Source organism: Ursus maritimus, unplaced genomic scaffold (genome assembly GCF_017311325.1).
Source record: "Ursus maritimus isolate PB19 unplaced genomic scaffold, ASM1731132v1 scaffold_36, whole genome shotgun sequence".
NCBI lineage: Eukaryota > Metazoa > Chordata > Mammalia > Carnivora > Ursidae > Ursus > Ursus maritimus.
This window is the reverse complement of record NW_024426230.1, coordinates 8,668,977-8,683,313: the sequence shown is the minus strand read 5'-3', so window position 1 is coordinate 8,683,313 and position 14,337 is coordinate 8,668,977. Positions and strand designations below refer to the sequence as shown.

Sequence of the window (14,337 nt, the reverse complement as noted above, 5' to 3'; positions counted from 1 at the left end):
TACAAAGTGACAGACCTAGGATTTGAACTCCAAGCATTCGGACTCCTGAGTTCATTCTCTCACCACTATGGAAAAATGCCTCTCCAAGTAACACCCTGTTGCCTAAAAAATTACTGTAAAATTTCTAAACTAATTTAATTTGCAACCATAAAAGAGGTTATATACGTATTAAGGAATATAGCTCTCTCAATGCTAAAAAAAAAATCAATCTGTGTGTAAGAGGCTACAAATACACAGGTTAATAAATCTGTTTCTGTGAGGAGAAGGCATGGTCACATACATCATGTGATGTGAATAGTACTAAAAAGGCCAACACCAAATCATTTTCTCTACCAGTCTCTTCCCTGCCAAACAGTTTTAAATCACAACCCTCACAGAGAATAAAGGCAGGAATTTGTGACTGAGAATCTAACCTCTTATTTCTACCTCACTGTCATCCTGAGCAAAAAACTAGCTCCTGGTAGATTTATTAATGGCAGCCTAACTCTTAAAATCCCTTCGATTTCTGCCATTTTTTTTTCTAACCACCCTACACTATGTAATCAATTGCCAAGCCTGTCAATTCTTCCTTCAAAATGTCAACTACACTTATTCCCCTTTTCATTTTCAATGCTGTTATTCTAGATCAGACCCTTACTCCCTATCACCTATACCACTGTTTTCACAAATTATTAGAACTTTCTTACTATAAGAGAAATATTTTAAATCTTGATCCAATATAAATGCACACTTATATGTATATATAACTGAGACCAAATCTTTAGGAAATAACACTTTGTCTTCCTAAGAGCAGTTCACCCTGATATTGTTTAAAAACTTTGGTTTTGGGGCGCCTGGGTGGATCAGTAGGTTAACCATCTGCCTTCAGCTCAGGTTGTGATCCTGGAGTCCTGGGATCGAGTCCTGCATCGGGCTCCCTGCTCAGCAGGGAGTCTGCTTCTCCCTCTCCCTCTGCTGTTGTGCTTTCTCTCTCTCTCCTTCTCTCTCTGTCAGAAATAAATAAATAAATAAGTAAATAAATAAATAAATAATCTTTAAAAAGAATTCTAAAACCTTTGGTTTCATCTCTCACTATATCGGTTTCAAGACTCATTGGCCGGTCACAATCTGCAGTGTGAGTAACTCTGACCATTGCAAATGATTCCTTAATGCTTTTGCTTTCCTGGCTCCTGTTCTTTCTATTCATTTCCACCAAATTAAATATTTTTAAAGCTCCATCTAATGAAGTTTATTTCCCAACCAACATTATTTATGGACTCCTTTAAATATCTCAAGAAGCAAGTCCAAATCCTTAGCTCAGTGGTTAAAGCTCTACCAAAGCTGGGCCTAGCAGAGCCACACCGAAACATATTACTTCAACCACAGACAAACTGAACAACCCTGAACACAATTTGGGATTTCCTGATTCTTTTCAGGCTAAATTCTGTCCCTGCTCCACTCCCCTGATAAGCTATGAAAATCCTACTCCATTCATTCATTCTGCATATATTTAGTAAGCAGCTATATGTTCTTGGCACAAAGAGAGACAAGGGGTCCCTTTACTCAGAGCTTACAGCATAGCACTACAAATGTGAAAGTACTGACAAATATGAAAACAGTTTAAAAACAGGAAATAGTGTTAATAGATCACACACTAGAACGCGTTCATCTGGTTAACAGGGACAGGACAGTCTCCCAGAGAAAGAACCATTTAATCTAAGTATCAAAGGATAAAAAGGAGCTACCAAGTGAAAAATGAGGGTAAAGGGATCTCATGGGGAGAAACAGCATGCTCAAGGCCATGAAGAAACAAACTCTGTGGGAATCTAAAAGAACTGGACGATGACCAGTTTCACTGTGGCAGAGGGAATGCAAGGGAGAGTGGCCTGTGAGCTGGGGATAAAGACAATAGCAGATTGCGACTGGCATCATACGCCTGCATTACACCAGGTAACTGAGCATTTAAAAATATTTAAGGCATGTTTTCTTGCCCTCCAGGAACTCACTTCTGTAGAGACTGATAAGTAAACTGTAGTGGGATAAAAGCCAAACCAGATATATGTTCAAGTAGTTCAGGGAAAGATTAACCTTTTTTGGGAGTTTGATAAAAGCTTCCTAGAGAAAGTAATGGCTGAGCAGGGATTTGGAAGGTGAATATGAGTTCCCAACCTAACAGTGGCTTATCAGGAAAGGGACCAGGACATGCAAAATAACAGGGACGTGAAAAAAATCATGACTTTTCCATGAAAGCCCTACTTTAATAGCCCAAAGAAGAAAGTGTTCTCGTGTTCTTCAGAATTCAGGGCCCCTTTACCATAATGGAACTAGTCTACAGGATGATAAGGTACTTGACCAAAAAAGTTTCATTCTTCTTCTTTTTTTCCTAATCAACAAGGGAACTTATCACAGTACTTTGCTTATAGAAAGCATTCAATAGGAGTAAATATAAATTTATAAAATAAACTATTTATTGAATTAAAATTAACTAAGGGATCCCTATGTACAGAAGGAATAAGAGAGGAAATATACTTTAATATATTTTTCAGGAGCTGGGAAGGAGACTGCCCAAGAAGTCAGGGCTGGATAGTGAAACCCTGTACTCTAAAACTTCAAATGGTAGAAGGGCTCCAAAATGAGGTGCCCGGGCCTCCACCGTAGAAGCAGCAATAAAAATGGGTAAAAATGACACAAGGCAAGAAGTATTCACAGTTTAAAATGTGTAAGATTGAAAAAAATTTATTATTTAAAAAAACAGTCCATCTACAAACACTGAGACAATCAAGGATCTGGCAGAGCTGATACGATTTCAGGTGGAGAACAAAGAATTTCATAGTTCATCTCTTCTTTTCCTTCCCCTATCCAAGCCTTGAGGTTTTTTCTTTTTAAGATTTTATTTATTTACTTGAGAGAGAGAGAGTGAGTGAGAGAGACAGAGCACACGAGTGGGGGGAGGGGCAGAGGGAGAAGCAGACTCCTTGCTGAGAAGGGAGCCCGATGCGGGGCTCCACCCCAGGACCCTGGGATCATGAGCTGAAGGCAGATGCTTAACCAACTGAGCCACCCAGGCGCCCCAAGCCTTGAGTGTTAAGAAACCATTTAAATTAACTTCAAAATGTTCTTGGAGACATTACTAAACTCTGTCCATACCAATGAATTCCAATGACATCATTGTTTCCATGGTAACTAATGCACTTCAAAAGGGGAAAAAACAGAAAGCAAGACCAAAAACCAGGGAAAAAATGAAATAAAGTGGTATAAACAAAGCATAATATTACTCCTTTGCATTTATGGAACACTTTCTAATTTCAAATGCTTTGCCATTACTTAGACTCCAAGGCTCTTAAATGACAGAAAGATCTCAGAAGTCATCAAATCCATATCCCTCTCATAGCCAGGATTCCTTTTACAATGTAGCTGCACCATGGTTGTCTAATTGTTTACAGAGCTCATTGCTGGAAAGTTCTCTCATTCACTTGCAAAGATTTCTTGTTCTGCAGGTTTAAGAGATGATTAAGATATTCTACCTCCTTTTAAAATTTTTGCTGTTTCGAGAGCACATAATTGAAACACAGGGGTGAAAAAAAAAGGGTTATAATAAAGACGAAGTGAAAAGAGCCAACTTGGAAAGATTATGGATTTCTGATGACTTTTACTTTTATTCCACTTCAGTCCTACACAGCCATGACCAACCACACCTTGAGCCTTGTCATGACCAAGAACTATCCCAACTTTGCAAACTTAAACTCCAACATTAACTTTCTGATCACAAAAGCTCTTTCATTCCCTAACACTGCACTAGTCCTATGAGCTTTATGCAGCCCAAGATCCTTCATTTGAAATATTTCCTCACTATAGTTCCTCACTGATATCTTCAACTTTTATTCTCATGACACCCACTTAGCAATAGCCTAAGCTGGACTTAGTCACCATCCCTCTTCCTCATTGTTATGTTCCACAGGAGTCTCTGTTCCATCCTTTGTCCCTTTATCCTAGGGTGTAGAGAAAAGTCTGTCAGAACAATTATGAGATTGTTTGCCTCTTTACGTATCAGGTGCTGCAGGTAAGTGAAAATAACCTAAAGACTAAAAGGTACATATGCTGAATCTGCCAACTATGGTAATTAGACCCCCAACCAGCAAAGTGCATGTAAAACCCACCCCACAGTCATAGTCACATCAAGTGACAGCATCAGTTCAAATAGTCTCTAGGTGTACAAAATGATAATTTACAGAGTGGGGAATAAAAAGTGCTGGTTTCCGCTTTTTAAAAAACTGTTCCCTCAAGAATTTCATGATACTTTTAAGTAAACTGGCCACATGCCTCTACCCTCATCTTCCAGAATGAGAAATTAAGAATTCACTGATATGCTGATAGGATGACTATTATCCTTGAAGTGGCAATAACAGACCATTGGCCCTGTTACCTAATTTCTGCTAGAAAGAAGGATTATGTATTACTTGTTCTCATAATTTTTGGTAGATAGCCTTCTCTCTTTCTGCCGATTTCTATTTTAAAATCCAACATAAGTATTCTTATTCAGTTATTTGGGAAGGTATTACTCATACCTAGTTTATCTTGGAGGGCGGGCAAAATAGGAAGTCACATAGCTCAAACTATGTGCTTTATTGAGACATTTTTCTGAGGTGTACCCTTGGTTACCATTGTTTTAAAAATTTTCTAAGCTAAAATTCACAACAGAGAATACCATGGGGGTTTTATCACTCATTTATCCAAATATAAAGACTGGCCTTAAACACTTCCTGATCACGGGAATACGCTCAGATCACGCTTATCAGGCTCCTCCATTTTCCTAAGGCAATATGGCTCTAGTGCAGAGCACCACAGCTTGTTAGTACACACAGCTCTGAACTAACTGGCAAGGGAGAAGAGGTACCCGTCAAAGAGGATCACCTCAACTCCACTACTCTACTGTTTTATACTTTCCAGACACTCTCCTGAGAGGAAAACATTGATGAAAGAGAGTCCATTCGTGCTAGTGCATCACTAGATCTTACACCATGTCAGTTTCGTTGAAGAATTCATGTAGGGGTTTTTTGTCGGTAATATCTGCAAGTATTTGGAGAAGTAGTACTTGGTCACAAAACTCATACCTGAAAGATGTTTTAGAATTCTTTTTAAAAATATTTTAATTCAATTAAAATTTTTCTTGATCAATATAATGTATATACGTTTGCACTTATATGTGTGTTATGAAAGTAACCATGAAGATGAAATAGAGTTTTCATATAGATTTCTGCACAGAACTAAATTAAAATTTAGACTGTGTTTCTCAGTGACTTGCTTCTTCAGTTAGAGTGTTCTGTATTGTAACAATGAAGCTGTAACTGCTTACAGGCACATGGACTTTCCGAAACATCTCAGCACCCTTGCGTGCGTCCATCAGCGCAATGTCCTGGGGCGTGGAGACAATCACAGCACCTAACCAACAGAAAACAAAACAAAGAGAAAGTAAAATGATGCCATCATTTAATTCTTTATAGAAAGAGTACTTCCACAATCATATTGCTTACGTGCTAAAAGAGTCTACTACATTAACTATTTAGGTAATTTGTATAAAATTTAGGTACATAAATGGGAAAGATGAGGGGATATCTACCCTGCCTAGTTTTGACTTCTCACTTTAAAAATAACAACTGACTGACCAATGATTCAAGATCACAGCTACGTCATCAGGACTTTCTTCCCATTCAGACAATGTGCTAGTTTGAAGATGCATAAGACAGGCCCTACTTTCAAGAAGCTAACAATCTACTTGGAAAATCCAAAAAAATTAAAGATTACAACACAATGCGCTAAGCAATGTAGCGGAGTATGCCTCGATACTATGGAGTTAAAAAGGAGAAATAAAGGAAAGATAACTAATTCATTCTAGGGGTCAGAATGGCAAAGGTGATAATGGATGGGGTGAAAAAGCAGGAGATAAGGAGCAGCAATAGAAGAAAGGTTTCAGAAAGAGGTGATTCCTGAGCTGAGTCCTAAAAGTTTGTATTAAAGAAACTCACTAGTTTAGAATGCACTGTAGAGAATAGTTTGGTGGGGGTAAAACCAGAAGCTGTGGCAGAAATTGAGATGCAAAACAATGGTGGCCTAAATGAAGGCAGTGCCAAAAAGTAGGTGGAGATAGAGGCTTTCCTAGGTTTCCACTACGACCCTGCAGAAACCAGAAGGTTCTATGACATAGTGTTTTGAGAAAAAGTATAGTGTAAACTTTTAAGTAGAAATACCAGAGGGCTGGTTATGATTTGCAGCTTGTGATTTCTTAAATTTTGTGGGTTCTTCTAGATGATAACCTGAAAAATAATTAACATAAACATATTCTACATGATCTGGATGACCATCATCTTCTAACTAAACACACTGACATGACGTTTCAGAGCTTCAGAGCTCCAAACCATCAAATTGGCACCAAGTGGTAGTACTTCATCACGACTAATGAAAACAGGTAGCATCAACAGTAATAATGCACTAGACCAAATGAAGGTCAAATGATACTACAAAGAATTGTCTGAAGGGACATTTTGACCAAGTCAAACTAAAGACAAGTAGCAGAGGAACCGCGTTAGCACAAAGCACATGGCAATATAGGCCTGCCAAACTCAAAAGAACAGGTGCTACACGAGTCAGCTACAAATTCATCTTGCAATCAGTATTTTCATTTCAGTCAAAACCCCCTCCATCTTTCATATTAAATTAATGTCATTAATTTGAATTTTATTGATTTTTTAAAGTTTTGCTGGTATTTGCTTTGTAGTATTTTTTAGATTTTAAAAAATTATGTAAGAGCTATAAGCTTAAGGAATTTATATTTACACCTAGTTAAGTAGTCTTATGATAAACATAAGTCAATATGGGGTATGGGGCAGATTATTTTTCCTTCAGAAGGAGGGCCGATTCATTGCTCAAGTTCGAGAAACACCAGCTTCGGAATTCCAACAGAATGAGAATTCAAATTTTTATTCCATAGCCAACTTCTTGTGTCACTGGGGTAGTAACTTAATCTCTCTGAGACTGGTGTTACTACGCCATTTTGTAGACGAGGAAACTAAATCTCAGAGAAATTATTAAATGAAACCGATGCACCTAACATGCCTGACATGATGACTAGACACACGGTAAACATTCAGTAAAAGGTAGCTGATGTCGTTGTTGCTTTTATTATCACCATTATTATCTTTATTACTGCTACTAATAAAATGTTTTGGAAGTTGCTGGGAAGGTCATTTTGTATGTGCCATCAGGCAGCTCATCCTACTTTTCAAACTGTTTCATGGGTCACTACATCCTTCTATTTTTATTTGCTCTGCCCAAGGAACCAAAAACTAGTCGACCGTTCTCTTTCCTATCTTCCAAAGATTGACGGAAATCACATCTCTGTAAAAATTATACTCAACTCTACTCCACAGATCCAATATACGTCCACCACTTGCCACCTTCTAGGTTCTGTTATCAATCTATTTCACTGTTTTTCCATACCCAGGCATTTGGAAGGAATCTGATTCCAGTTCTGCCCTCATCTAGCTGTGTGACTGACCTTTGGCAAGTAACTCAGAATCACTCTAGGTCTCAGTTTCCTTAGCTATAAAATTAATGCAAGGACTAGACAGTCTCCAAGGTCTCAGCTAGCTCTAATTATAAGCTTTAGCACTGCCTCTTAACTATAGTTTCCAAAACCACTCCTGTTCATCCTGACTGCTCAGTAAACCTATAAGTGAATGTGAAATGCTACCCTACTCCAAGAATAATGGCCCCTCAATCTCAGAGTCACTCTCTTCATATAAATAAAACCTCCTTGGCTATTTCCACCAAATTCTCTCTTAATTATATACCAGTACACACAGGGAGTTTTCTATTGCATTAGCCCTAAAAAGTACTTTTAGCTTTCACAGGATACATTCATTTTATTATTTTAAAAAGCCTTTGTCTACTATCTGTATTATCACTATACAATACAATTTCATGGGCAGTTATGATTTTCTCATTTTTTAATCAAGCAAAACTGATACAATGCCATGTACAAAATGGGCACTTAACAAAAAATAGGTGATTTAAACAATTTTCCTGTATTTTCAGATCATCTATCCTGGACTACTGCTGCATGAACTCTTAGCTGCTAACTCTTTGAACTAGGAGTTAAGAGCTCTGGATTCTGGCTGTGTTTACTATGTCTTTGTAACTATATAACCTTGAATAGCTCACTAAATCTCAATACATCTCAATGAACTCTTCCACAAAATCCACCTATTTCCATTGTTCCAATTTAACTTAAAGAGATGTTCCATTAAAAAAAATACAGAATGTGAAAGTGTTTTAAAAATGTTTGGTGACATTATTTTGATAGCTATAAGATCCTAGAGAAAAGGACTGAAGTGCCTTGGTTTTCTCTGTACTTAACCCTAACACAGTATCATAAGAAAGCATCCACACTATCTGAGTTTCTTTGTAATCTAAACAGCACCATTCATACATCAATTAATAACAACTTTTTGACAAGGACAATGATCATCTTCTATGTCCCATCAAATACTTACAAAATGTAAACATTCCATTAGAACTACCAGCCATATTTATAAAAGATTTTTTGGGCGTGCCTGGGTGCCTCAGTTGGTTAAATGTCTGCCTTCAGCTCAGGTCATGATCCCTGGGTCCTGGGATTGAGCCCTATATCGGGCTCCCTGCTCAACAGGGGCCTGCTTCTCCCTCTCCCTCTGCCAACCGCACGTGGGTGCTCTCGCTCTCTCTCAAATAAATAAAATCTTTTTTTAAAAAAAGATTTTTTTCATGTAAGAGTTCTGAAGTACATGTTCTTAAATAATTAAGTTCTTAATCACAGTGTAATCGATCTTTAGGACTATTCTGAGAAAAATTTTCTAGCCGTCTTTGAAGAATACAAAAACATAACTGGCCCATGCATAAATCACTACTTCTTTTGTTGTACCAAAATTTATTTTATTTTTAAGATTTTATTTATTTATTTATTTATTTATTTGTTTATTTATTTATTTATTTATCAGAGAAAGCATGTGTGAGCACAAGTGGGGGAGTGGCAGGCAGAGGGAGAAGCAGGCTCCCCACAGAGCAAGGGGCCCGATTCAGGACTCGATCCCAGGACCCTGAGATCATGACCTGAGTCAGAGGCAGACACTTAACCAACTGAGCCACCCAGGTATTCCTAATGTACCAAATTTTAATACATCATATAAGTAACAATTTCAGACAGCCCTACAATGACCTTTAGAATGTATAAGGCAAAAAAGCAAACAAATAACAAACAAAATCTCCATTAAAATTAAATTTAATCATTATTCATCAATCTGCATCACAACCTAGATTTTTTAATTTTAAAGAAATTATATCAATTTTTTTGTTACTGTATCTTTCTAAAATATGGTCTCCAAATCTGCTATTACATTTTAGCTTTATGATTCTTGACTGTCTACCTAATAAATTTTCATTTTTATCAGGGCATGAACCAATCCGAACTAGCCCAAGTTTTTCCCCTTTAATACCATCACTGATGATGCCACTTCAGTTTTCGGACGGTTAGTTTGGAAACTTGTGCTCCCTCTACTGACCACAAGGAATGTTAGTAGCAACAAAGAGAATGTTCAGTTTGCAATAAATCGAAGTATATTCTGGGGGTAAAACACAGTATCATAAAACATCTATCTCAAGAATTCCAGGGAGAATTTTCTATCCGTTTTCTAGAATAAATGTCTAAATCCAAACAACTGAATAATATTTTAAAATGTTATTTTCCAAGTTGTAATCTTTTTAAAAGGCTTTTTATCAACTGAGATTTACTATAAAAGATTATCTAGCAGATTCTGGCAAATATGTAAACATCCTAAACAATAATTATTTAGAGTATTGTTTTAATTGCTAATTCTCTTGACTATTAAGAAGAAAATCTATAACTGCATATCTGAATTTGGGTCAGAGTTCAGAGTAGTTAAACATTTAAAACTGATTATTCCAGATGTTGGGATGATCATAATTATACCACTGTGGAACTACTCAACTATGCCATTTTAAGTCTCAGGGCATAAATTATATCTAATTCCCACGCTTGATTGAGAACTTCAGTGTTGAAACCTAATATGCACAATAAAAACTACTCATAATTATACCTAGATGAGTTACTCCATACCTTACAACTTTTGAGTATATCAATATAAAGTCAACTAAAACTTAAAAGAACAAATTAACTGCTACTGTTTTTATTTTTATTTTTTATTTTTTGTTGTTGTTGTTAAAAGTAGGCTCCATGCCCAGCATGAAGCCCAATGTGGGGCTTGAACTCATGACCCTGAAATCAAGACCTGGGCTGAAATCAAGAGTTGGACACTTAACCAACTGAGTGAATCAGGTGCCCCAAATTAACTGCTATTCTTAATGTTCACAGTACTCTAATATTTAGTGCTGCTGATTCTCCTAGATTTAAAGATATTTGCAGTAAAATAATCATTCAACTTCTGCTAGCTTAACATAAATAATACTAAACATATCATTGTTTATTAACTACAAAGTAGACTGGCTTTGGCATTTTTTAGCTCCTCTTGTCTTTCTCCTCTGTGCCCCCAAATTTCCTTAATTATAAAAATTATTTGCTGTAAGATCAAAGAATGTCCACTAATATTAGTATGTGATTAAGTAAAACACGATTAAAAAGGTCTATCTATCTCAAATGTATCCACAGGGCGTGTTTCAACAGGAAATATAAATAATTCTTTCATGAGTCACAGTTTTGGACTCTACGCCCCATTCCAATAGAAAATTGACTACAGTCACAAAGGGAATATGTTTTATTAATTTAAAGATCAATCATTATTTTGCTCACTTTAGAAATGAATTATGGCACAGGAAATTTGTAAATGGCTGTCAAAAAGAATTATAAAAACACAACAATTAGTGGGAACCACAGTATTTCAAAATTACTAGTGAGAGAGAGTGTGTGCACTCAGGAACTTTAATAAGAATTCAAGTTTGTCAAAGGAATCTAGATGCATATCTGCTACTTAGGGACAAAAACTGCTCTTCAATAATAGAGTTAACAGGTAGTGGGCTTCCAATCACTTCACCTTAATGATGTTGAAGAAGAATTCACCAGGGCTACCCAGACTGCTGGTCACTAAGGAACCACTCAGGACAAGTGAGACTTTCAGAGATTTTAAAGAGCCTGAGCTGGAAACAAACAGCTCATACTCTTCATTCACGCTCTCTTCCTCTCTTATTCTCTTCCTCCCCTCACTTTTGATGTTTCCAGTAAAGTTAAGATAAAATCCTTGCTTCTTTCCGGTCTTAACTCCATCTTTAAAGCTGATCAGTAAATACCTTGGGGAGCCTACTTGTTGTATACCTAGGTCTCTGCAACTCAGAAAGAAAGCTCTTTTGCTCTTCTGTGAGAGTCTGTTCATGTTGTACTCTTAGATTTAATATTTTCATTTCAAATTCTGTTAGGTGCATGGATAGCTCACCCTGCCCATGCTCACAGTGAGCTACCACCAAAGGCTGTTTGTTTAATAATGAAACACATTCCTTTTATACATCTTCTTGCTCTAATATAAACTCCAGAGAGGAGAATTACTACTCCCCGATTACCCTAACTTTATTTAACCAGGTACGTCTCAGGAAATAGAGACTGAGACTTAATATGGAAAAGCTTTGCTCCATTTCCAAATACCATCACACCTGAGATACGAAAACATTCTTCAGAGCTAAACTTCAGATTTTGATCAAATTTCTAAAATCTATGATCAAATGCAAAAATTTTTAAATGATAGAATGTGGGATTTGTACTTTTTCTATATATAAATGCTTAATGAATTTAAAAGGACCTTTTAATATGAACCTGACTACCCACTGGCCATTATACTATTCATTGAACTTTAAGACATTAAGGAATTTTAGCTGTTGGGTATATATCATGAACGTAGTGCCCAGAAACTCTTAAACAATGAAACTGAATGAACTATCTCAGAAGCTTACCAACCGAACACAAGCTAAATGATCAAGGAATTCAAATGTCAGATAGGTTGGTCAAGACAAAGTGATTCTGAAAGCCATATGTAAGAATCATTTGAGGAAAGTTTTAAAATCCTGGGTCTTTCCATGTCATAGTTCAGAACTTGTTAATTCTCAGGCTATTTATTTGAACTGTTAACTGATATGTTTTAACTTCCACCTATAAAATATGTTAATGTAAATTCAAGAGCCCCAAAAATTTATTTCTTTAAAATTTAGGTTGGAAACACTGTTGTTCATTAACCAATGACATTATATTTAATTTTATAATTTGATTCCTAATGTAACAAAGACTGAAGTTTCAGACAGTACCAGAAATCCCCTAAACAATAAAACCCTGAAATATAGTTTCTGTTCTTTAACACCTGGCTACAATTTGTATAACAGGACAGATTTATTTTGAAAAGAATTTTTATAATTTGATAAATAAAACAATTCTCTCCTATATCATGCAATTCTTGACAGATATCCATTAATTATAACTCTGCCCAGCCTTTGCATGGAAACACAGTACACATGGAAGAAGTCCAAAATAGACTGTCTCCTTCAAAGTTCCACTCTGCAAATTGAAAACATAAATAAAGATTTAATATCTTTGAATACTAGCAATAGCTATGACCTAAGTTTTCTACCTTTAAGGTACCAGCATGTTTCTAGCTTTACAGTTTGAGGTCATTATAAACTGTAAAACCGTAGGGGGAACAAAGCACTAAAGTCCAAAATAGTCAAATGTTTTTCTTTTCGAAAGGATCAGTACTGGATCTTTAAAGAATTACTCTTTTAACTTTGAAAACAATTCTAAGAAGGGAAAGAAACAGCTATTCAAAAAAAAATTAAAGACTTCATTTAGGTTACCTAAGTGAAATCACGATGTTCCTTTTGCTTTGAGAGAGTAAATAGCAGATAACAAGGAAACTATTTCGAGTGATGGCCTAAGGTAATTCACTTGTTCAACAATAGCAACAATAAGCTTCTGATCCTCCAAAACCCAATAGGTTTTCATATTATTAAAACTAATATCCAAATTAGCAATCAAAGACTGTTACCTGAAAAGAGATCATTGATTAGGCCAAACTGCTGGTGGAAGGAAAAACACTAGTGTGGACTTGTACAATTTTTTCTCATGTATCTTTGATGAACGACTAGGAGTTCAGTTACTGTAGCAATAGGCCCAATGCCTTTCACAAGCAATAAATGCCTTTCTTTTTAAACAATGACTGAAGTATTAAGGTGGCTTAATTTAAAATTCCTACCTCATCTCATTTAAATGAATGAGAGGCAGAAAGCCCTCTGGCTTTCCTTCCATCCATAGGGTCCAGACAGAAAGGGTCATGGAAGAGAGGGCATCACCTCATTGTTGTAACGTAATACCAGTCTGCTTGTGCAGTTTCTCTTGAGTCCATGGATAATTAGCATATTATCTAGCTGACTGCTCAGCCATATACAGTAACTCTCTTGCTAGGAGAAAGAAATCAAAGCAGGACCCACACTAGGACTATCTGGCTGCTTTCTGTTCCACTTCTGCCCTTCCCTGAAAGAAAAAGAGAATAAAGAAGGGACCATGACGGCTCCCCTCTCAAGTGTTCAATCTTTGTCCCTTCTATTATAAAAACAGTTTCCAAAAGTTTCACTCCTACATCCATTTTTACTTAATAAAGGGCAACTTTTTTCCTAACTCTATCCTACCAAAATAAATTCTTCTATCCATTACTCCCAACTATACAAAATATACTTATGTCACTGCTTATTTACAAATAAATATTCTGTTCATAAACTTGATGACAGTACAGTTTTGCCCTGTGATAATATGGATTTTCACTACTTTGTACTACTGGTATCCGTATTACCCACAAATCTTTGCTTGGTATTTCATCTACTGCAAGTCACTAATTCACAATTATAATGAGGACCAGAAGAAGAAGAGAAGCTGTTCCAGTTATTTTCCACTTGCTGTACCTCAATTCCTTCCCCCCACCAAGCTCTGCTTCATTCTCCACCCCTCTCTGTCCTGATCAGTGCCTGGGTAGCTGACCTCTATGGACTGTACCACCTGAGTTTTCTTATCCTCTGGCTTCCAATGGGGATCTGCTGGTAGGAGGCACCTGCAGGATATGAGACTCCAAGAGGTAAAAGAGGCTAGAGTATTATTACCTACCTCCTACACCACTCACTCCCTGCCTTGCAGCAGTTTGGCCTTGGCTAAGTTCCTCTGTGGTCACAGCTCCCAACAGGCAGACCGTCTTCCATGGCTCTAGCAGTTGCCAGGTTCTAATGACACAGTTCATTCCCAGGCCCCGTTAGGCAGAAGGGACAGTA

General features: G+C 36.8%; 1 protein-coding gene across 9 annotated transcripts in view; it reads right to left on the bottom strand.

Moving 5' to 3' along the window:
* The window catches only part of NUBPL (nucleotide binding protein like), a 290,856-nt gene that overhangs the window by 97,835 nt on the left and 178,684 nt on the right, over positions 1 to 14,337 (bottom strand). For 6 of the 9 annotated variants that reach the window (XM_040620816.1, XM_008710413.2, XM_040620813.1 and 3 more), the window contains exons 8-9: positions 6,225 to 6,290; positions 5,333 to 5,418 (exon numbers count right to left, since the gene is read on the bottom strand). In XM_040620816.1, the coding sequence (XP_040476750.1) occupies positions 5,333 to 5,418; positions 6,225 to 6,290 (152 nt within the window). The remainder of the gene's footprint in view (positions 1 to 5,332; positions 5,419 to 6,224; positions 6,291 to 14,337) is intronic. The other 3 variants (XM_008710417.2, XM_040620817.1, XM_040620818.1) reach the window with 1 other exon arrangement.